The 22,842-nt window shown below is 50.4% G+C and overlaps 3 protein-coding genes across 5 annotated transcripts; 2 read left to right on the top strand and 1 right to left on the bottom strand.

The window, feature by feature from the left end:
* Positions 1-1,888: 1,888 nt before the first annotated feature.
* KLK1 (kallikrein 1) lies at positions 1,889-6,148 on the top strand. The gene is made up of 5 exons (XM_032325970.1): positions 1,889-1,997; positions 3,711-3,870; positions 5,029-5,315; positions 5,433-5,569; positions 5,942-6,148. The coding sequence occupies exons 1-5, from the start codon at positions 1,952-1,954 to the stop codon at positions 6,095-6,097; spliced, it is 786 nt and encodes a 261-aa protein (XP_032181861.1). The 5' UTR covers positions 1,889-1,951; the 3' UTR covers positions 6,098-6,148.
* Positions 6,149-6,263: 115 nt separating this feature from the next.
* Positions 6,264-16,361, bottom strand: LOC116579969. The gene is made up of 5 exons (XM_032325971.1): positions 16,326-16,361; positions 13,963-14,163; positions 7,892-8,038; positions 7,310-7,438; positions 6,264-7,092 (listed from the first exon to the last, which is right to left on the bottom strand). Exons 1-5 carry the CDS (start codon positions 16,345-16,347, stop codon positions 6,869-6,871), a joined length of 723 nt encoding a protein of 240 aa, XP_032181862.1. The 5' UTR covers positions 16,348-16,361; the 3' UTR covers positions 6,264-6,868.
* A 42-nt stretch (positions 16,362-16,403) lies between these two features.
* On the top strand, positions 16,404-21,629 carry LOC116579967 (outer dense fiber protein 4-like). 3 transcript variants are annotated; one of them, XM_032325968.1, is made up of 6 exons: positions 16,404-16,791; positions 17,229-17,384; positions 17,833-18,110; positions 18,677-18,823; positions 20,575-20,706; positions 21,021-21,629. In XM_032325968.1, exons 1-6 carry the CDS (start codon positions 16,676-16,678, stop codon positions 21,086-21,088), a joined length of 897 nt encoding a protein of 298 aa, XP_032181859.1. In that variant the 5' UTR covers positions 16,404-16,675; the 3' UTR covers positions 21,089-21,629. The 3 variants fall into 3 exon arrangements, with proteins under 3 accessions (XP_032181859.1, XP_032181860.1, XP_032181858.1); XM_032325969.1 differs by lacking the exon at positions 17,229-17,384; XM_032325967.1 differs by having other exon boundaries at positions 16,699-17,384.
* The last annotated feature ends 1,213 nt before the right edge of the window (positions 21,630-22,842 follow it).

Raw genomic sequence — 22,842 nt, 5'->3', positions numbered from 1 at the left:
TGACTTTTTCCTGGGGATGAAAGGAAGTGGGAGCCAGAGACTGTGAGGAGACCCAGAGCCACTGTGCACTGTTCCTTTACACCCACACCCCAATGCCTAGGTGAAGAGAAACTGCAGGAGGTAGGGCTCTCTTCATTTCCATACACATAGGATCACCTGTGTAATCTTTTTTTTTTTTTAAGATTTATTTATTTACTTGACAGCCAGAGATCACAAGTAGGCAGAGAGGCAGGCAAAGAGAGAGAGGAAGAGAAGCAGGCTTCCCGCTGAGCAGAAAGCCCAATGAAGGACTCGATCCCAGGACCCTGGGATCGTGACCTGAGCCGAAGGCAGAGGCTTTAACCCACTGAGCCACCCAGGCGCCCCCACCTGTGTAATCTTGAGGAAAAGACCCAGTGCCCCTCAGCTTCGGTTTTCCCATCTGTAAAACAGAACTTACTGTATTGCTTCCCTCACAGGGCTGTAAGGATTAGATGAGGAAGCTCATATGAACTGATTCAAATAGTGCCTGGCACTGGGCAAATATATCTCCGGACCCCAGTGAGAGGACCCAGCACACTAGATGATCAAGAATGACCTCATTTTCTTCGAGACTTCATTGTAGACTTCTTGGTAGCCAGGCAAAATGGCAAACGCTCTCCTTTCCTTGGGCGGGCTTCCTGACACATAGTGGAGACTGGGTTACCCTGCGATGTACTTTGATTTTACTGAAGAGCCAAGGGAAGGTGTCAGGAGCCTATGAATTTAACACTGAGGCTGCAGGAATCTGGTTCCCAGTTCTCAACAGAGATCCCCCCCAAGTGTGATCTTCAAGGTCACCCGATGTTGAACTACATGAACCTGGCTCCTGAGACCTAAATATTTTACTGGGGGAAGGGGAATTAGAATTTGTGGAGAAGATGCCCTTGACCGTGGAAGGCAGAGAGTTTGGAATTTGCGGGACTTTGGGGGACATAACCTTGAGCATCCAGGGGAACAAGGAGTAGGGGTGAGGTGTAATGGGATCCCAACATTGTTGAAGGGCAGGGGGACACTGGGTTTTGAAATGCTAGGGAACATAATCAGGGAGACCACTGAAACTTCATACTTCTCGATCTGGGGGTACTAGGGTGATGGTGGTAGATCCAAGACTTTATTTGGAGAGAAACAGTAGGGTAGGGCCTAGATCCTGAGTCGGGGAGTATAAGAATCAGGGTGTTCTTTTTTTTTTTTTTTTTAAGATTTTATTTATTTATTTGACAGAGCTCACAAGTAGGCAGAGAGGCACGCAGAGAGAGAGGGGGAAGCAGGCTCCCCGCTGAGCAGAGAGCCCCATGCGGGGCTCCATCCCAGGACCCTGGGATCATGACCCGGGCCAAAGGCGGAGGCTTAACCCACTGAGCCACCCAGGCGCCCCAGAATCAGGGTGTTTTGAAAGCCAAAGCTTACGTTTCAGAGACAGCTGAAGCTGAGAAACTGGCATCTTGGCTTCAGGTGGTGCATGAAGAAGGGAATCAGAGCCCCACCGCTGGTGTTTGAGGTTGCACTGGTTCTTCAGGTGTGTGACTTTCCTTGGGGTTCCAATGTATGGGGCTTTGTATTGGTGGTCACTGATTCCTCCACTCTCCTCTTTCTTGTCCCAGTCACCCCCCACACCTCTCCTCACCGGCTCTTGTCTCCAAAAGCAGGGGCCCAGGAGCTCCAAGCCCTGCCCTCTCTGACCTCAGGCCCCAGGAACCATTCTAGCACAATCAGAGCCAGCGTGTAACAGGTGCTCGGTCTCCCGCCCCTTCCACAGCTCTGGGGTGGAAGGAGGTGTCCAGCCCCCAGGCAGCAGGGGCAGGGCCTTGGCCAGTATCTGTTGCCAGCAGGGCAGGGGTGGGGCTAGGGTGGGAGGGGGGATGAGGGCTTTAAAACACTCCTGGGGAGGCTTCCAAGCTCCGAGCTCACCACCAGCCTGCCCGTGGTCACCATGTGGTTCCTGGTTCTCTGCCTTGCCCTGTCCGTGGCGGGGACTGGTGAGACAGTGGGGAAGATGTGGGGTGGGGGAGTGGGCCCGACTTTCATGCTGCCCTCACCCCCCATAACTTCTTTCTCTCCCACACTCCACCCCAGACCCAGGCCCCTAAAGTTCCAGCCCCTCTTCCTGGTTGCAGTCCTCATTCTTGCAATAGGTCCCTGCCCCCTCCCAGGACCCCCAGAACTTTCTCCTCTTCCTGCTCAGACTCCTGCCCCTTACCAAAGGGGCAGAGCCTGGGCTATCTCTGTCTCTTTCTTTGGGGGACTCCAACTCTTCCAATGAGGGCCCCCAATCCCAGCAGGCCCTGGGATCCTAATCACCCCCACCCACCCCCTAGTTCTCTATGGCTTGGGCTCCTGAGTCCCCAAATTATTCTATACCCTGGTGATTTTTCCCATCTGGCTGTCCGCTCTCAACTACGTCCTCCTGTCCCTGGCATCTGGCTCCCTTCAAATCTTCCCAGGACCCTCAAATTCCATCAGACACCTATATTTCTCCCCAAACAGACTTTCTGGCTCGTGACTCTGGGGGGGCCCCCCATCATGGTATAAGAATTCTACAAATATCTCCTCCTTCCCCAACTCCTTGTCTGTGAACCCTGCTCCAGCACCACCCCCTCTTCTCCCTGAGGAAGAACACCCAGAACCCCCAGCTACAGGCTCCTTCCTTTCTGGAATGTCCTTCCTCCCCATGCTCCAGCCCTCCCCAAGTGCATCCCTCCTGTATGGCTCTGGTTTTCCCGACTTCCCTCCAGGATCCCCAAATACCTTCACAGGCCAGCTATCCTGCCCTACCACCCACCAAGTACTCCAGCTTATATTTCTAAAACGCCACATCGAGTGGGTCCTCCCTGCATTCCCATAGCTGTTTGGCCCTAGTAAGTCTCCATCTTCATTCCTATCTGGCACCACCCCCGAGAGACCCCCAGATCCCTCCTGTACCTGCAGACGATGAACCCCATCTCCATGAGAATCACCCAATCCCAGAGGAACTCTCATGGAGCTCTGTCTCCCCTAAGCCCCCTCCCAGTCCTGACCCCAACCCCAGTTCCATGGCTTCACCCCTTTTACAAAACCATTTACAAGAACATTGGACGCCCAGGGGACCCTCTCCCAGTCCCAATCAAGGGACCTCAAATCACACCAAGACTCCTCAGCCCAGGTGTTATTCTTGGCCTCTCAGACCTAGTTTCCCTGAAAGTTCCCCTGAATCTTTCCAGACCCCCAAAAGCCCAACCTGGGCCCTAACCAATTGCTCAGCCTGGGATCTCTGTAACCCCCTAAATCCTTCCTCCCCAGCTTTTGAACGACACTCTTGGGGCATATATCCTCTATTTCTAGAATCTTTTTTTTTCCCTCTCAGAACTTACAATTTTCTGTTCCCCAGGCCAAGATCCCAAATCACCCACATATCACCCGGCCCCCACATATGCTACTCTACACACTGCCTTCTTATCTCCTGCCTGATCCCTGTGGTTGGCTCTGTTCTCAGCATAGTCTCTCCACACAGGACCCGTCACCAATCCATAATCCCAGGGATGGCTCTAGAATTCCAGAAATCCCCCACACCCTTGCTCATCTCCCCAGGCCTCCAGCCCTGCTCCTCTGCCCTCATGTCCCTCCAACCCCACATCACAGCTCCCTTTCCTAGCCCAGTATCCCCAGCCCGAGGGCCACCTCCCACCTGCCCTGACCCAGCACCCCTTCCACAGGTGCCGCGCCCCCAGTCCAGTCCCGGATCATAGGAGGCTGGGACTGTGAGCTGAACTCCCAACCCTGGCAGGCAGCTCTGTACCATTTCAGCAAGTTCCAGTGCGGGGGTGTCCTGGTGCACCCACAGTGGGTGCTCACAGCTGCCCACTGCATAAACGAGTGAGTGGAGACAGGGTGTGTGGGGAGGGTGGATGTCTGTGCTCCCACAGGAATAAGCAACTGGGCACAGACCCTGGGTTCACCTAAGGGGAAGCTGGGGGGCTAAGGGAAACAAAGATGGTACTGGTCTGGGGCCCATGGAGAATGGCAGGGACCACCCAGGAGGTCCTCCCATGGCAGCCTATGTCTCTGGGCTCTCCCTATAACTGTCTTCCTGTGTTTCCCTGCCCTGTGTCTTTGTCTCTCTTAGTAACTGGCTTTGTCCTGTGTCTGTCTGTCTGTGTCTCCCTGCATCTGTCCACCTCTGGGTCCCTCTGCTGCAGACCTCACTCCCTCTCCTGCATCGCTGCTGAGCACCCCCAGAATGGGAATGAGGGGGATCCCCAGAGAAAAGGAAGGGATTCTCCTGACGTGTGCATGGGGTTGGGGGTGGGGGGGGGAGCGCTTCTCATGTACCCAGACCCTCCCTCCAGGACAGTGATGTCCTCCAGGGGACACAGGGAAGGGCTGGTTTCAGCTGGAGTCCGGTGAGGAGGAGAAAAAAGAGGAGGAGAAAGGGGGAGAAAGTCTGGGGAGGGAGGTGGAGCAGACCTTGGGCTGGCGGCCAACCCACCCGCTGCTGGGGAGCCAGCCCCACAGTCCCTGCTGCAGCTGAGCCTGTCCCAGGCCCCCTCCCTGCCCCTCCTGTTCTGCCTCCCTGACCTCCCTCCCTGTTCTCTCTCAGCCTGCCCTCCACCCCCACCACCTGTGTTCCTCACTCTCTCCCTTTGCTTCCTGTCCCTGTGGCACTGAGCCTGCTGCTCCTTCTCCTCCCTGTGTGGTCCTTCACCCCTGCTCCTTCCCTCCTGCTCCTTCCCTCCTTCTACTGTCTCTGCCTCCTTTGTGCTCTGTCTCTCACTGTTCCCCCTCTGCCTCCCATCCCCTCTCTCCCTTTGTGCTCTCTCTTTTTCACTCTCCCTGTCTTTGTCTCTGGCTTTGACCTTGTCACATCCTTCTGTCTCTCACTCACTCTCTTTTCTTCATAGCCCTTTATCTTCCCAACTGTCTCTCTCTCTCTCCAAGGTTACTCCTTGTTTCTCTGTCTTCAGGACCTTCCCTGGCCCCATCTCCCTTTCTCCCTCCTCTCTCCTCATTCCCTGGGGCCCCCTCTCTCCCCAGCAATTACCAGCTCTGGCTGGGTCGCCACAACCTGTTTGAGCATGAAGACACAGCCCAGTTTGTCCAGGTCAGTGAGAGCTTTCCACACCCTGAATTCAACCTGAGTCTCCTCAAGAACCACACCCGCCTCCCGGGAGAGGACTACAGCCATGACCTCATGCTGCTCCGCCTGGCAGCCCCGGCCCAGATTACAGACGCCGTGAGGGTCCTGGACCTGCCCACTCAGGAACCCAAACTGGGGAGCACCTGCTATGCCTCTGGCTGGGGTAGCACTGAACCAGATGAGTGTACGCTAGAGCCGGTCCAGGCACTTGGGTGTAGGGAGGAGGGAGCTGGGGACTAGACTCAGGGTCTGAGGAGCCACCTGGGGTCTGGTCACAGCCCTTTTTCTGTCTGGTCTGTAGTCACATACCCAGACGATCTCCAGTGTGTGGACCTCAAACTCCTGTCCAATGATCTATGTGCCAAGGCCCACACCCAGAAGGTGACAGAGTTCATGCTGTGCGCTGGACAGCTGGAGGGTGGCAAGGACACCTGTGCGGTGAGTCAGCCTGCCCCACCCCCTACCCCCAGGCCTCTTGGTGCTGGGGGAGGGGACTCAGGTTCTGGACTTGAGAGCTAATCAGGCATCAACTCCAGCTTCCCCAACCAGCCTCTGTGCCCTCCCCACTGCCCCGCTTCCTTCCCACACCCTCATCCTGGTGTCCCATGGATCTCCCTCCTCCACATCAGAGTTCACCTCTGTTAGCATCCCACCGGCCCTCTGGCAGTGGACTCTGGAGAGAACTGGGTCTTTCCCGGAACTGGGGAGTCGCTGTCTGCACTCTGTGAGCCCGGGGGTTAGAACTGGTGGTTCACACACAGACCCCGGGGCCTTGCTGACTTTCCTCTTCCTCTCCGCCTTGTGCTGCAGGGTGACTCAGGGGGCCCACTGATCTGCGATGGTGTGCTTCAAGGTATCACATCCTGGGGCCACGTTCCATGTGGCAGCCCCAGTATGCCCGCCATCTACACCAAAGTGATCTCGCACCTGGAGTGGATCAAGGAGACCATGACAGCCAATTCCTGAATGCCCCCATATGTTCTCTACCCCAGTAAAATCGCATAAGCATCAAATTCGCATCACGTTTGCTGTCCTCTGGCCTCCCAGACGCTGGGAACCTGGAAGTTGGGGATCCCAGCAGCCCAGTCTAAAGCCCTCCCAGGCTCTCGGCAGGAGGTGTGCACGAATGAGCCAAGACAGGTGTAGACAAACCCGCAGAGAGAGGCTCATACCCCAAAGGGCAAGCAAGGGCAAGGGACTCGATACAGGTTCACACACTCTGAACCCTGGACCCTGCCCTGGGGGAGAGAACGCAATAGAGGGTCGGACTTAAAGGTTATGAGGCTCCCACGTTTTATCGTGTCGGAAAAGTCAGTAAGGTGGGGGGGGGGGGGGGGGGGGTAGGAAGTGTTATCACAAGCCATGCCGTTCTGGGGGAGAAGCTGGTTCCCCAGAAGGGTGCAGCTACATCAAATGGGGGGCAGTGTAGTGTTCCCACTGGGAACGTGACTCGCCCTGGAGGGGGAGGAGTTCCCACGTTGTAGTGCAGCTTCGGGGCGTGGCCTGAGGGGGCTTGTCACCCAGGGGCGGGCCCTAGCTAGGTTGGGGGTGGGGGGCACACCGGCAAGTTGCGCAGAAGACAATTTAGGAGTCGAAGGGGGCCCTGTCGCACTGTAGGGGTAGGAGCAGAGATTCAGTGGGCGGGAAAAGAGCTGGAAAGGGTAGCTCGAGGAATGGGGGCACATTCTTCGGGCACGTGGCCACGAGTAAGGGGATGGGCCCGGTATCTGACCGTGGTCATCGGTCAGTATCCTGAGAAGCTCCGTGCGACTGATTCGGGAGGCTTGAGGGGGTGAGTGCCTTGGGCAGGTCCACGGTGTGCTTGTGGTCCGAGTCAGGCTGCTGTTGGGACACGCTTCTCAGGGTGTTCTTCAAAGCCCACCGTCGATAACTCACCCGCCGCTCCTTAGAGGACGTCCTTTTGCTCCACATGCCCACATGGTTTAAGTAGCTCAGAGCTCCTGCGGGCCGGGGAAGGGGGTGGGGGGGGAGCGGTGCGGGGAGGCCGAGTGAGCGGTTGCACTCGGAGTCCCGCCCTAGGGCCTGTCCAATGCCTCGTGGCCGTCTCCCCTCGGGTCCACCCCTATCCAGCCCCGGGCCCTGCCTCCAGTTCTCCCCCGGGCTCCGACCCCTGCCCTCCCGAGGCACCGCCCCTTCCTCCCGAGGCACCGCCCTCACCGGCCCACAGCATCAAGGCGCTTGCAGTCCAGCACAGGTAAGTGGTTACCAGGTAGGATATCTGTGGCCTCGGCTGCAACGTCTCGCAGCTGACTACAAAGAGTGTCAGACTGAGAACAATCAGGAACCCTGCACTGGGGTGAGGCCAGAGATGGACACATGGCTGGGCAGGGACCCCAGGACCCCCCCAGAAAGAGAAAAGAGACAGCCTCTCCTCTCCCCCCCCCCCGCCCACTTTGTGACCAGCCATTGTGCGTGCACGCGCACGCACGCGCGCACACACACGCACACACACTCCCGTGACAGACAGAAAGATACCCAGACAGAAGTGGAAAGAAAGAGGGGAAATAGGAAGGGGAGAGAGACATAACCCCCAACACTCACCCCAACTGCAAAAGGTAAAGTGGAACTGAGATGCACACAGAAAGAGTGTGGCAGAGAACCCTAAATGACATTCAAAGACAGACCCAGAAGGTAGCAGGACAGAACTTTAGAGGTACACCTTACCAAAGCCAAAAAGAGAGTCGTGGGGAGAAATACTGGTGGTGGGAAAGGCACCTCTTTCCCCAAGCCGACACTTACCAATGCTGAAGCTGAGAAAACTGAAGACAAGGTCGACCTTAGTAAGGCGTCGGAACACTGGCCGGAAGGAGAGGCCCATGGTGGGGAGGAGGATGAAGCACAGGGTCAGGGCCAGCATCATGAAGCCCATGCTCATATGGATGAGAACTAGAGAGAGAAGAGGAAATGCTCCAGAGTCATCCCCAGACACTCTTCAAGGTCACCTTCCAATCTCATCCCACTGCCATCCCCAGCAGCAGCCCAATGAACACCCCCAAAGTTTGGCAACAGACCTCCTCAGCTTTACCCACAATCCCATCACCTATGTACCTTCCTAGAAACCCCAAAATGACTCTCATAAAGTCACCCTAGGCACCTGTGTAGTCAAAATCAGCCCCAATTACACCCTCAAAATTGTCACAAATCACCCCCCACCAACCCCAAAGTCAACCCCAGAACCTTCATAATCAACTCCACCAATACTTCCAAGGTGACCCCACAGATGACTCCTAAGTCACTCCCACTCACAGCCTCAAAGTCACCCCACAGAATCATCTCAGTCATTTCTAGAGTCATCCCCACAGACACCCCCAAAGGCATCCCACAGCAACTCACATTAATACCCTCAGTATTGTACCCTGACATCCCCAGTAGCACCCTCAAAATTATTCAAAACACTTTAGTCATCCCTAGTCTCCAAAGTCCCCCTACTTCTGCTATAGTCTCCCCCACTTACATCCCAAGGTCCCCTAGGGATCCCATTTACACTCCCAGAACCTCCCAAATATTATCCCCATTCACATCCCAGAGTCCCCCACAGATATTCTCCAAATCACCTACCTTGACCCTTAGAGCATACACAGATATGTACACACAAGAAAAACTTCCAAATACCCTAAAACATAATCACACTCAGTTTAAGTTGCTATTTATCCAATATACATTTCAGAACAAAAATTTTGCCCCTTCTGAGAATTGCATCTCCTTTTCACTCTTCCCTACTTTGCCTACTTATGAACAGTGCAAGACTCTTACAGCCAAATAAGCTAAGACTCCATCTGCTTTGCTTCTGGCAAACTGAATATCACATAACCAGAAACCTAACCAGAAAGTAAAAGCTTGGTCATATATACAGAATAGCAAGAGTGCTCTGGGGGTCAATCACAAAATCCTGGTTGAGGACTTCTCATGACATACCTTGCCTTCCCCGGGCCACAGAGATACTCATGACCCTGGCTGAGCCAATCACAGTGCCCTATACCTCAGGCCATGGTGATTGGCCTAAAGATGGGCACATGACCAAAGCCAACCAACCAAGCTCTGCTCTGGGTTTTTTTTTTTTTTTCTTTGTTTTTTTTAGAGATCTTGTTTATTTATTTGAGAAAGAGAGAGAGAAAGAGCACAACCAGGGGGAATGGCAGGCAGAGGGAGAAGCAGACTCCCCACTGAGCAAGGAGCTCAATGCTGGGCTTGATCCCAGGACCTTAGGATTATGACCTGAGCCAAAGGCAGACCCTTAACCGACTGAGCCACACAGTTATCCCCTGGGACTTTTTCTAATTGAAGCTGTCAAAAACTCTTTCTTTTAGTCAAGAGGATTATAAGCTTGGGGCTGCCTGAGCCTTAGACCCAGTCTCCTGGGTGCTTGAGATATGATAGAGTAAAACTAAGAAAGGGAACCAGACAGGAGGACAGGAGAAAGAGAGTTGAGATGACATTCAAGTCCCTGGCTCTTGTCATCCCAGAGAATGGAGCACCTGTGTTTTGGTCAGAAGTAGACGTTTGTGGTGTAAGCTTCAAGGTCCATTCACCACTCTCAGCCCCACTAATAAGCTGATCAATGCATTGCATTGCTCTGGCTGCTGTATTTGATTTGGGGTGCTCATGTGACCCACCACACAAGACTTTTGCAGAAACTTTTTGTGGGTTTTTTTTTTCCTGCCAGACTTGAGGCCACATTGTTAGTAGTTCTGCCAGTTTGTCTGTCTGCTCTCAGATCCACTCCCCACCCTTCCCTGTTCTTTACTGCAAGGAGTGCATTTCTGAGCTTCCTTTGCTCACTGGCTTAGTATACTGTTTGGCTAATGCGCAGCACAGTAGAAGACTGGCTCTGGAAGAAGAGGACAGGCCAGTGTATTTATTTCCCTCTCCCCACCCCACCCCCTCAGCTGGTGTCTTTAGCAGTAACTGAATTTTTCCCCCTATGATTCTAGTCACCTCTAAGCAAATCCTACCATGAGTCTATGCCTTCAATATGGCTCCAGCTTCCAGGCTCTGGTAATACTACCACCTCTCTTTCTTCTGTCCCTATATTAACTACCCTCTGAAGCATCTAGAATTATCTGTTTTTCTAACTAGATCCTGACTTACCACCATGTGGAGCCTTGAGAGTGAAGCCAATTCAAGTAGCCAAGGAATAGACAGGTAGTAATGTCTAATGCTATCACTTGGACACTTGAATTCAGCCATGCCCAAAAGCATTCCTACTCCCACTCTTTTTCATTTAAATAAAACCATAAATTCCTTCACTCAAGCTATTTCAAGTTAGAGTTTCTGTTACTTATGATCTCAAAGACTCTTGACTAATTCAGATTCTTTCCATAGGTTGGCAAGGAGCACAGGATTCAATTCTCTCTGCAAACCCCATATTAAAATCACAGACACACACACACACACACACACACACACACACACACACACACACATACACACACACACACAACCACTATTGAATTTTCGCCAAAAATCTAGAGGGAGAAGAACTCCCCAAAGCTGAGAAGCAATTGGTAAAATCTCAGAGGCAAAGGTAGGGAAATTAGAACATAAAAATTCTGAGTTTCTGGAGTGCCTGGGTGGCTCAGTGGGTTAAAGCCTCTGCCTTTGGGTCATGCAACTGCCCCTCAGAACAATGTATTACTTAAAATATAACCCATGGGAAATTTTACTAGTTACCAAGCACATTTAGATACAGCCTTAAGAAAAACACATACTGGCAACAGGCCTCTGGGGGAGAGGACGATATATGGCCTTGAAGCTGAGCGGCTGGGGATGCCCTGGTTCACTCAGGGTGGAAAACCACCTGCTTCATTTTTCCGTTATCTCCCCTTTCCTCCCGGAGAGCACCTGTGGCTACTTAGATAAGTCCTTTGAATGTGCTTGTTCAACTATAAACTTTATACTGCTTGTACAAACCTATTTTGCCCCCCTTCTTGTTTATCTACAAGGCATATGACTAACGTTTGCCTTCTTCGGCCCTTCTGTTGGTTACTGTTTCTATCTAATAAAAGCGAGACTGAGGAATTGTTCGGGGCAACAGTCTTTTCTACTGTTGCCCCCTGCTCCCTTTCTCTTGCAGCTGACTTGTTTGTGCCTCGTTCTTCTTCGGTTCGCCAACAGGAGGCGGCAGGGTCAGGTCATGATCCAAGTGTCCTGGAATCAAGCCCCACATCAGGCTCTCTGCTCAGCAGGGAGCCTGCTTCCTCCTCTCTCTCTGCCTGCCTGTCTACCTACTTGTGATCTCTCTCTCTCTGTCAAATAAATAAATAATCTTTTAAAAAATTCCAAGTTTCTATACCTTAAAAAAGGCCCTCATAACCTATATGTTATGTCTTTATACTAACCATAAAGGATTATACATTCTTAGCATTCAATAAATGATGATTTACTTTTAAAAAGAGATCTGTAGAGGCACCTGGTTGGCTCAGTGGGGTAAAGCTTCTGCCTTAGGCTCAGGTCATGATCCCAGGGTCCTGGGATCGAGCCCCACATTGGGCTTTGTGCTCAGCAGGGAGCTCCCTTCCCCCCGCACCCGCCTCCTCTGCCTGCCTCTCTGCCTACTTGTGATCTCTATCTGATAAATAAATAAAATCTTTTTAAAATTTTTTTAAAAAATAAAAAGAGATCTGTAATACCACCTTGTGTGTTTTTAAGTGATAAATATATGCAATATATAGAGAGACATATGTGTGGGTGTTTATGTGTGTATGTGTAGATGTTTGTTTATACATACTGTATATAAACATAGCTATTTTCTCATGTGTGCAGAAAACAAGACTAGAAGAACACACAGGATCTTAAAAATGGCTTAGTAGCACAGGTTGCGCCCAGGAAGGGGAATGGGTGGAATGGGGGACAGAAATGTGAGGGAGACTCTTGAACTTGTTAAAATGTTAATCTGTGTAAATATATTGCCTGTTCAAATAAAAGTAACTTAAATTTTAGGGAATGTGTATCAAAGTCTTACAAAGTCTTCTCAGCTCTTCTGAAGGACTGCTATTCCACTCTTGGGAATTTACCCCCAAGGTAATTAAGTTCCAATAAAGTATCATTAATATGGGAGAAATTTGTGAACCTTATTTATTTATTTATTTATTTATTTATTTTTTGCTTGACCAGCATCCATTCCTATTCTTCTGGCAACAGCAACTTGACTTTCTTTTAAGGAACTCTCTGTCCACCTTTGGTCCTTGTGCCTCTGACAGAAATGGCCCCTCTATTGACTCGTAAGAAAAGCATCTGATCTAGACCCAGCCATTCACAGCATGACTTCTTCCTGACCACAGCAACTGGTGCAGGGAGGAGTGAGAAATCCCAGAGAAGTAAATATGATCCCCTCAGTGCTAATCCTGAGATCTTTGCTTGAGGGATATGGAAGATAACTTATTCTCTTTCCCCCATGGTTGCTCACAGAAAGGAGAGAATCTGGGTGCTATTCATGGTCCCCACTGCCACTATCCAGGCAGTGCTTGCCTGAGGCCCAACACAGAGGAAGCCTTCACAGAGGGGTGGCAAGAGACAGATTCCCTAATGACACCCATTAAGCGCCTGGATCCAGCAGTACCTGAACCTGGGATAGATCTAGGCCTTTGTACTTTTCTATAACTTGAAACCATGTTTGTCTTACTTACACCAACTTAAGTTTGGGAGGTATACAAAAAAGAGATATCCAAAATAAATAAGATTAATATCGCACAGTGTTCTGGAAGTTTCATAAACTTATTTGAGACCTGAAATGAAGGTAGGTGCATTGGCTGAAAAAAAAATCCCTTATAATAATAATAAGCTAATGCTGGTGTAGCACTTAATATGTACCAGGCACTGTTTTAACTTCCTAATTCTTCTAACAATGCATTAATAGGGACTACTACCACTACCATTTTAGAAATGAGGAAACTGAGCCACAGAGAGGCCAAAGAAGTTGCCGAAGATCACCCAGCCAACAAATGGTTGAGCCAGGATCCAGACCCGGGCACTCTGGCTCCAGGTTCTGGGCTGCCTCCTGTTGCAGTGCTCATAAGTGCTGGAAATACACAGAGACCTACAAGGAAGCAAGATGTTTCTGAAGGAGCTGGAAATCATCTTTCTTTAACCATCTTTATTTTTTAAGATTTTATTTATTTATTTGACAGACAGAGATCACAAGCAGGCAGAGAGAGAGGAAGGGAAGTAGGCTCCCTACTGAGCAGAGAGCCTGATGTGGGGCTCGATCCCAGGATCCCGGGATCACGACCTGAGCCGAAGGCAGAGGCTTTAACCCACTGAGCCACCCAGGCGCCCCTCTTTAACCATCTTTAAAAAAAAAAAAAAAACACTATTTTAAAAAATGAGGGAAGGGGGTAGCTATTGAACATCTGACTCTTGGTTTCAGCTCAGGTCAGGATCTCCAGGTCCTGAGATCAAGCCCTACCACAGGCTCAATGCAGAGTCGGCTTGGGACTCTCTCTCCTTCCCCATCTCCCTCTGCCCCTACCCCCTGCACTCTCTCTCTCTCAAATAAATAGATTGTTTTTTAAGTGAGGGAGAAAATGATGGTGTCTTTAGCCATCTAATCATGAGAAAGATTGGTTTTCTGTCAATTGTGATGCTCTTCCTATCCACTAGGACAGTCTTGTTTCCCTGTTTCCTCAAAAGTCATATACAACTCCAGAAGACTCCTTCACAATGCCTTTAGGGAATCTCCGGAGACCCTCCCAAGAATTCTAAACATTCCCAAGAACATCCAAAGAGATTCCCCAGAGATTCCTGCCCCAAAATAACGTCCTGATACACCCCCTCCCTCAAATATCCCATAGCCTGCCCAGGCGCCTACTGACCGGTGACTTGGCCCAGGTTGGCACACTTGTACCTCCTGCAGTCTGTCCAGATGCCCAGGTGGCCTGTAAAAGAGCCCTGCAAGTAGACCAGACGTCCATCCACCACACTGAGCACCATCAGGGTTGCAAGGACACTGAAGACAAGAGACCAGCCCCGCAGGATGAACTTGCGGTCCTCGTCCCAGGAAGAGACCACGTCGGCTGGGAAAGAAGAGAGTTCTGGGGGCTAGGATCCACCTGCAAACCACTGCAAACCACTGCTGACCATTTCTGACCATGGCCACATCTCCACCCCCACCCAGACCTTGCCTTTTACCTCATTATCAATCCCCTTGTCCCACAGCCATCTCCCCACCCCCACCCAAACCCCAATTCCCACCTCAGCCCGGTCTCTGATTCTAAATGAATCCTCATTCTCATCTCTAACCCTAATACCCAACTTGGCCCCCATCCACAACCCTGTTTGAAGCCCAAACATACTTGTTTTGTCTCCAACCCCCTCCTCCAGTTCCTGTTCCCCAAACCCCAGCTCCATCTCTGCTCTCAACCTCATCCCCTTATCTAGACCCTGTCACAAATCTCAATCCAGGACACACACAGCTACAACACAGGCTCCAAAGCATGTTCATGAGGCCGAGATCCATGGTGTCATCTATACCCTACATCCACCAAGCCCCTGTGATCCTGTCAACCTTCCCGACTGGCAGGGACTCCTGCCCCACCTCTCTTGCTCACTTATGTCCAGCCACACTAGATTTCACAGGGTCCCTTTCACACTGAGAGCTTCCCTACCTCAGCACCTCCACACACAGTTCAGGCTGCTCCTTCTGCCTGTTGTACTCTTCTTCCACCTGTGCCCAAAATGCCCTAACCACCCTCCCATGCCACTCCTTCCGCATCTCCTTTCCTGAGCCTAGCCAAGCCTCAATTCTTGGACAAAGCCACACACCGTGCAACATGCAACTTTTCTTCACTGCTGTCACAGACTTGTGATTCCCCTTATCCCACTACTTTTTTTCCCTACCAGTCTTCTCCAATGGACCTCATTGAGGGTCAGCAACAAATATCTTCTGTTTCCCACTGACCCCTCATCAGCTGGTATAGACCCTTTGCTATTTGTTTAATGAAAAAGGTAATGATGGAATGTGAGAATAAATGAGCTGGTGGGGACATTCATGGTATCTAGTTATACTAATTCCTTCCTGTCCTTCTGTGGCACCTCTCAGTGTGGATTTCAGAGGAAGTTGGGTATACGGGTCTAGGACTTGGGAAGGAGCTTGGGGAATGGAGAAAATAACTTGGTGAGTCGAAATCAGTATCTGCGAAGTGTAAAAAAATCCAACAGGTTTTGGTTACGATTGGTTCTAGGCACTTTTACATGTTCTTAATCCACTTCATCCTTTTCTTTTTTAAAATATTTTATTTATTTATGACAGAGAGATAGTGAGAGAGGGAACACAAGCATGGGGAAGCTGGAGAGAGAGAAGCAGGCTCCCTGGGGAGCCTGATATGGGGTTCAATCATCAGGACCTCAGGAGAAGGCAGACGCTTAATGACTGAGCCACCCAGGCGCCCCAACCCATTTTATCCTTAAGACAACTCTCTGAAATACCATTATCTCCTTGGACAAATGAGGAAAACAAGACACAGAGGAGTTTGATATTCATGTAATTAAAGACATAAAAGTCTGTACATTTTTTTTCCTTCCTTCCTTCCTCTTTCTTTTTTCCAAAAGGCTACCACAAAAACCTAAAGGAAGGATATGGGAAACGGAAGTCTGCAATATCGCCACTCCTGACTGGAAAGGCTGCACATACTTGGAGTTCCTGCATTTCCACTGACCACTTTTGAGCCCTTCTCAAGCTGTGGCTGTTCTGCCTCCCCTCCCAAGCCTGGGCTGCAGGTCTCTGAGGGCAGGGAATGGGTCCAACCTTCTCTTGGTCCCCAAGGCCTCAGGAAAAGATGAAGAGAGACAGAGACAGATGAGAAAGAGAGCTAGGAGGGACATTGAACTGGAAAAGGGAATACAAGGAGGAAATTGGTTCAGACGCTCTGGGAGTGGAGTGGAGTAGGGGCAGATAGGAAGGGGCTTACAAATTCAGATCTCACACCCTCCAGAAACTTAAGAACTGACCTCAGGGGCACCAGGGCTGGCTCAGCCCTGCCCAGCCCTGACCCTACTCTGGCCCCTCTCTGATTCTGCTCTGACTGGTCACTCCCTCCCCACTGCCACTCCACCCCTGCCCAGTCCTGACATCTCTCAAACCCAGGCATGACCTCTTCTCGACCCAACCCTGACTCTGCCCATACCCCACATGGACCCCACCCTGACCCAGCCCCAGTCCAGTCCCCCTGTCACTCACACAGGTTAGAGTGTGAATCCATGGCCAACGTCCTAACTTCCTGGAATCACTCCAACTGTCATGGAACCTCCCCCTCCCCCCAGCTGTAGGCCAGACTGAAGGCCTGAGGCCTACCCCTAGATAGCAGGAGAGACCAGGGAACACAGAAGGAGGGTCAGAGAGATCCAAACCACAAAGGACAGAGCCTGAATCTAGAAAAGAGACCAAGAGACTCCTAGGTGGACATGAAGGTGCCTGGAAGGAGGGGCTGAAGCAGTTGGCAGGCTGTTTAATTCACCTGGGGACTGGCTTTGCCTTCCATTTCCACATGTCCCAGAGGCCCCAACCTCACGACAAGAGCACCCAGCCAGATGTCCTTCCAGCAGCTCCCAGTAATACCCAAAAGGAGACCCCAACCTCTCCATCCATTCTCCACAGTCGCCAGGTCAACACACAAGACTCTCGGCCCATTCCCTACAGGCATCAGGTCAGCATCCAAGAACCCTTGCCCATTATCCACAATCGCCGGGTCAGCACCCAAGAACCTCCATTAGTCAACAGTCTCTGGGCTGGTACCCAAGACACACCATCTGTCACCCACAGTCGTCGTGTCAGTACTGAGGACACACCAGCCACTCTTAGCAGTCACCGGGTCAGTGTCCAAGATGCACCATCAGTTAGCTACAGTCATCACTTCAGCACCCAAGATGTTCCATCCAATTTCCAAACTCACTACTTCAACGTTCAAAATTCTCTGTTAATGACTACCAACTCCCTGACTAATATAGAGTCAGATACCCACAGCAGAAGTCAAGCTAGTAGCAATAGCCACTGGCCAAGACGCTGGAGTTCTCACTCAAGTATTCAAGGCCTCACACCGCCAGTCAGGGCTAAAGTCGATGTCCCCCCTTCAATTACTCACAGCCCCACAGTCAGTATCAAAAGCGTTGAATCAGTCATCTGGCCCTCCCAGGAGAGTTTCAAAGGCTCTGAGGACAATACCCAATCCAACCAAAGTACTCTAGAAAATAATATCCAGAGCACACAGGCAAGCAGATCCAAAGAGATCAATGCTGACAGGTGAGAGGCAGGGGTCCAGGCAGCGGGCCAGGTTCTGGGCTAGAATTCTGGGAAAGGACAGCATGCAAAGGAGAGGAAGCAGAACTAAAACTAGTATACTGGAGGCTGGAGCATGGACCCAGGTGTGGCAGGAGGCTGAATCAGAAGGTTGGCTGTGGATGGGGCTTGGCATAAAGGCTGGACCTGTGATTGATTCAACCTAGGAATGGAGTGTGGGGGTGGCACGGTTTGGAAGCTAGATCTGGAGGTAAGGAAGCCTAGAGGCTGAACGTGGGTGAGCAGGTTCTAAAGGCAGGACCTGGGGGATACAGGGCATGGAGGATGGACACAGAGAAAAGAAAGTCTGAAGGGTAGACTGGTTAGGACAGGGTCTGGCAGCTGGACCTGGGGTGGCTGGGCTGGGTGGCTGGACTCAGTGCTGACACTGGTGGTGGGCAATCTGCTACAGGTTTCAGAACAGGGGTAGACACAGCCATTCACAGCTGCCCATGGGCTGGCGGCTGCTGCACGGAGCCAAGAAGATCAGCCGTCAACTGAGTCTGGCACTAAGCCTGGTTGGCATGATGATCATCGGTCTCATCTCTCTGGGCCAGCCCTGGATCCACTTCCAGGTGCCACTCAGACCTCCTGAGCACCCTGATGGCTTCTTGACCATCCCCATCAACACTGTCCTCTTTGTGCAGTGCCCTGACATCTCCTGCCTACATGAGTACGACCAGAATGCTTGTAAGGCCTGTTCTATACTCACCATTCTTGGGACTTATCTCTCCTCTTTGTCCCAGGGACCCTTCTCTGCCTTCCCTGGGATGGTCCTCACTGCCCTGGGTTAGTCTTCCCTTCTCTTAATAGTTCTCATTACCCCTTGGATAGTCATCCCTTCTCCTCCCCCAATGGTCCCCACTGCCTCAGGACCATCCCCATTGCCCTGTGCTCATCTTCACCTCCATGATGCCCAACCTCACAGTCCTTATAACCCTAGGATCTTACACATTATCCTGAGGCTTTGCACCCCATGGAATCTGCCCTCATCACAGAGCTGGTTCCTCAATGTTCATCTCCCCTCTCCCTGCCCAAGAACCTATTCTCAATGACCCAGAGGTGTGCCCTCTGTGCTACAGGCATCTGCCTTAGTATCTCTTCTCTAGAGACCAATTTCAATTTTGTTAAAATGAAGATGAAGAATCTGCAAGGGAGAGTGTTCATGAATATTCCCAACTTCACTGGGGATCCTCTCCACCATGCTCAGGGACCGAGTGCCTCTTTCAGTGTTCCTGGTTTTCTTCCTTCCCCAGATTTGCTGGACTTTGCCTGGGCCTTTCTCCTCCTCGCCAGCATCGCCAGCTTCTGCCTCTGCATTTTACTCATAAACATCATCTTCTTCACCAGCTCCAACTTGCCCGTGCTGGACTTCTCCAACGTCATCATCAGCCTCCTGGCAGGCACGGCACTAAGATTTTTCCCTCAGGAACCAAGGCGAGAAGTACCTTGTCTGGTGCCCATCATGATATCCAATCCCCTCCCCACTACATTCCAATCCCATCCCCATCTTCCCTTTCATCACCAATCCCAGTCCTATGTGCCCCCAAATCTCCAATCCATGCCCATAAAAAAATATGAACTTCCAATACAACTCCATCTCTAGCCCCCATACCAGCTTCCACTTTGCCTCCCATCTCTATCACCAACAAATCTCAAACTCACCCATTTCCCCCTTGTGGGTACCGATCCCCATCCCAAACTGCATTCCAATCCTATCTACTTTTCAATCTCTAAACCATCCCCATTCCCATCCCCAATCCCTTTCCAAATCTCAACACCCAACTCAACCCCATACCTAACCCTCCTCGACACTCATTCCAAATTCAACCCAACCCTATCACCCGTGACCCTCACTTTCAAACTCAATCACAACCCATCCCCAACCTCATCCTCCATCCTTATCACGCAAACGTCAACCTCTACCCAATTAGCCATTTATAGTTCCAACTCCCATCCCAAATCCTATCTCCCCACCACCGCCTGCTCTGTAATTGTGTTCAAGCTACTTAATCTTTCTGAGCCACAATTTTCTCATCTGTAGGATGGGGATAAAATTTCCCACCACATGGAGGTATACTGAGGACTGAATTAGAATATGTTGCTACTTGATGGTAGATATTTAACTTTGCCCAAGTCCTTAACCATGACAATCCTCCCACCTGACACAAATAACTCAAAATTGATACTCTGATTAGAATAGTCTAGTTTAAAAAGAAGATAAAAGGAGGAGAAGGGTCTAGTTTCCCACTTGCATGCCAAATACACTTTTTAAAAGGAGGTGGGGCGGCACTTCAATTTGGAAATGAAGGATATTACGTTCCTGTTATTTGTAGTAATTGACCACAACTTTTATTTGTATCAGGAAAACATTCTTGGAGAGTGATAGCAAAAGTCAAGAATAAGCAACACTCGAACTTCCTGTTGCCTTGTGTGCAAGAAGTATTTATCCAATTTGTTCAGCAGCTCTTCCCAATTGTTGAAATATAAGGTACAAAGGGTATAAAACACCTTAGTTTTGTGTCATTTATATAAGACATTTTTCTACAAAAAAAAATTCTGCCCATTCCTTTTAATTAAATGGAAAACACCTCCTATATTATCTTTCAATAACATAAAGGAAAAAATTACCCAAGCCTTCACTACCCAAATTTTAAAAGTTGAAATATTCAGAATGAATGGGTTTCTTGTCCCCTCCTTCAGAAGCCCAAAATTAAAGACACAATACAATGATAATAATTGAGCTCAATTCTGGGCTCACTGTGTATCAGGAAATGTGCCAATCTCAACAACTCATGATAGTCCAAGGAGATGAGTCCTATGATTATGCCTGCTTTACAGAGGAGGGAAATGAGGCTCAGAGAGATGAAGTGGTGGGAGAGATGAGGTGGGAGGGAGACGCAGGACAAGAGCTCTGGTCTGTTGGCTCCAAAGTCTGTGGTTTTAGACACCACCATGGCCTGGTTGAAGACTTGCGCTTCCAATGTTCTCTACCATGACAAGGTCAGGAGCCTGGTTTCCCACCTGTGCACAGAGGTACAGGGAGGCAACAGAAAGTGGGACAATACTGATCAAGGGCTAGGCAGCTGCACAACTATGGGCAGGGTTCTGCACACACCTGATGCCCAGCTTCCTAACACCTGTACTCATGCAGGGACCAGCATCATCTTGGGTGTCCTGTTCTACCTGCTGCAGGCCAGGGAGTACTTGCAGGAAGGCATGACTTACAAGCTGGGGCTCAGCTTCTACCTGGCATGGATCGGCGTCTTTGTCTTCCTGATGACTGGTCTGGGTTCCAGTGGGGTTGGGTTTGGGCATGGGTTTTCAGGAAGACAGACAGGGGCTGAGTGGGATAGAGCTTGGGATGAGGATGGATTGTGAATAGGGCTAGATAAGATGGGACTGTGGTGGGAGACAGGATTGGGGAGATGAGGGTGGGAATGTGTGGGCATAGGGCTGGATGTGGGGATGGGGTTGGGTTTGGATTTGGGAATGGATTTGGGACAGGGTAGGGGTATGACTGGGCTTGGGGAGGGAGTTGGGGCCAGGGGTGGGCTGTGAACTCTGCTTCTCACCCTCTCTGCTCTCTTCCTTCTCCAGGCTTCTTTTCCTATCTCAACTACATGAATTTCTGGTCCATCCTGGCGCTCCAGGCCATCTGGACTTAGGACGTGGGAATGACTCCACCTCTCCAGGCCTGTCTCCATGGCTCTCTGCCAAGTACCTGACAACCAGCTCTCAAGCCCTCCACCCCTCTGAGAGTTTTTGCCCTTTTCAGTCCTCTCTGAATCCCCCCACTCAGATTAATAATTAGTATATCTAAACAATCTGTATTCTTGCCCAGAATATTCTCCTAGCTCAGTACATTGTTAAGTGTCCTGTAGAAATGCCCCTCTCCTTGGGCCCTCTGGGGTAGAGGGACAGGTAAGGGAAGGAACTCAGGAGAAAGAGATGCAAGGCACAAGGTCAACAAAGAGACTGAGCCAACAGTTCCTGGCATACATACAGATGATGCCGATCAATATTTGTTGGATAGCTGAGTCTCTACAGGCTCTCAAGGCTTTATCTTTTACTTTCATGAACGCCAGTAATGTGCCCTTTCTGAAGCCAATTCTCTCTGCACCCACACTTTGCCTCCTGCTTTTCCCAGCATCCCCCATTGTGACCTCCTCTTCTTCCTTAATCGTCCCCCAACACAGAGCTGTTTTTTTTTTAAAAAAAAAATTGTCTATTTACCTGTACACCTATCTTTAAGGTTGTTCGATGCGACATATTTTTGCTCTCAGAGTCATTTGCTGAGCAGGGGCAGGGTTGAAACTCAAGTACAGATTTTATTTCATTGCCTGGGTCCCTCTGCAGGGTCTCAACCAGGGGGACCCCTCTACTTCCCTTTCACACAGTGGTTAAGCTAGAAGGGTTGAGGGTAGGCTTTGCCACTTATTAGCTCTGTGACCTGTGCCCAGGTATTGAACCATCTGGGTCTGTTTCCTCATCTGTAAAATGGGGGTAATGATAGTACTTCAACTTAGATAGAATTTAACATAACACCTAGTCCATAGTTTGTGTTCTTCAAGGGTTACTAAAATAATCCTGCCACTTCTCTCCCACAAAAGGTTCTCAAATTATCTTCATCTTTAATGTAAATTGAGCTTCAACTATGTGGCAGACACTGGATCGATAGCAGTGATCAAACTAGCCACAAATCCTTATTTTTATGGCTTGACATTTTGGCAGAGAGGCAAAAATATATGCCCACAAAGAGATATGTTAGGGATAAGTGTTATGAGGAAAAATAAAAGAGGGGAAGAGAGACAGGTCTGGGAAGGGGTGGGGTCTCCTTGCCAAGGTGACATCTGAACAGACACATGACTGAAGCCATAGGGATAGACTGAGGGAAAGGATTCCTGACAGAGGGAACAACAAGTGCAAAGGTCCTGAGGTACAAATGTCCATCCTTGGCAGGCTCCAAGAAGACTAGGGAAGCCCTGAGCAAGGTAGGGGGGCAGGGACAGAGGGGGAACAGGAGACAGTTCACTCTGGCCTTTGTGAGCCACAGTGAGGGCTTTGCTCTATTCTGAGTGAGGCAAAATCCAGTGAAGGGAATGTCTCATTTTCTTAACAGGAGGGTGTAAGTCTCTTTTACTTCAGACCATAAACTTCATGGGAAAAAAAACAATCCAAATGACAAGGGAGACAATGTGTGTTCCACTCCAGAAGGGAATACTTTGCCTCTGTTTAAGGAATGAGGTCACTCTATATGTACTGATGGGCAGGGGGACTATTTATGGGACAGAGTGGAGGAGGGGCGGGAAACATCATTACCCACAATACTTGTATGCGTGTGTACAGCCATAATGTAAAAAGTCTACACCACATCGACAGTGGCGACTCTAGTGAGTGGGTTGGGTTTGAAGCGGAAAGT

This window comes from Mustela erminea, chromosome 19, assembly GCF_009829155.1.
Source record: "Mustela erminea isolate mMusErm1 chromosome 19, mMusErm1.Pri, whole genome shotgun sequence".
Lineage (NCBI taxonomy): Eukaryota > Metazoa > Chordata > Mammalia > Carnivora > Mustelidae > Mustela > Mustela erminea.
Note: the sequence above shows the minus strand (reverse complement) of the source record. Positions and strands in the feature narration are given on the sequence as shown.

What these genes read in the sequence shown, in the direction of transcription:
- KLK1 (XM_032325970.1), top strand. Translation starts at nt 1,952, where the DNA reads ATGTGGTTCCTGGTTCTCTGCCTTGCCCTGTCCGTGGCGGGGACTG. An exon ending in CCTGTCCGTGGCGGGGACTG is followed by an intron (nt 1,998 to 3,710) that starts GTGAGACAGTGG and finishes CCCCTTCCACAG; the next exon opens with GTGCCGCGCCCCCAGTCCAG. An exon ending in TAGCACTGAACCAGATGAGT is followed by an intron (nt 5,316 to 5,432) that starts GTACGCTAGAGC and finishes TCTGGTCTGTAG; the next exon opens with TCACATACCCAGACGATCTC.
- LOC116579969 (XM_032325971.1), bottom strand. Translation starts at nt 16,347, where the DNA reads ATGGATTCACACTCTAACCTGT. An exon ending in GGATTCACACTCTAACCTGT is followed by an intron (nt 14,164 to 16,325) that starts GTGAGTGACAGG and finishes CTTCTTTCCCAG; the next exon opens with CCGACGTGGTCTCTTCCTGG. An exon ending in CAACCTGGGCCAAGTCACCG is followed by an intron (nt 8,039 to 13,962) that starts GTCAGTAGGCGC and finishes TTCTCTCTCTAG; the next exon opens with TTCTCATCCATATGAGCATG.
- LOC116579967 (XM_032325967.1), top strand. Translation starts at nt 17,065, where the DNA reads ATGACTACCAACTCCCTGACTAATATAGAGTCAGATACCCACAGCAGA. An exon ending in CATCATCAGCCTCCTGGCAG is followed by an intron (nt 18,824 to 20,574) that starts GCACGGCACTAA and finishes GTACTCATGCAG; the next exon opens with GGACCAGCATCATCTTGGGT. An exon ending in CTTTGTCTTCCTGATGACTG is followed by an intron (nt 20,707 to 21,020) that starts GTCTGGGTTCCA and finishes TTCCTTCTCCAG; the next exon opens with GCTTCTTTTCCTATCTCAAC.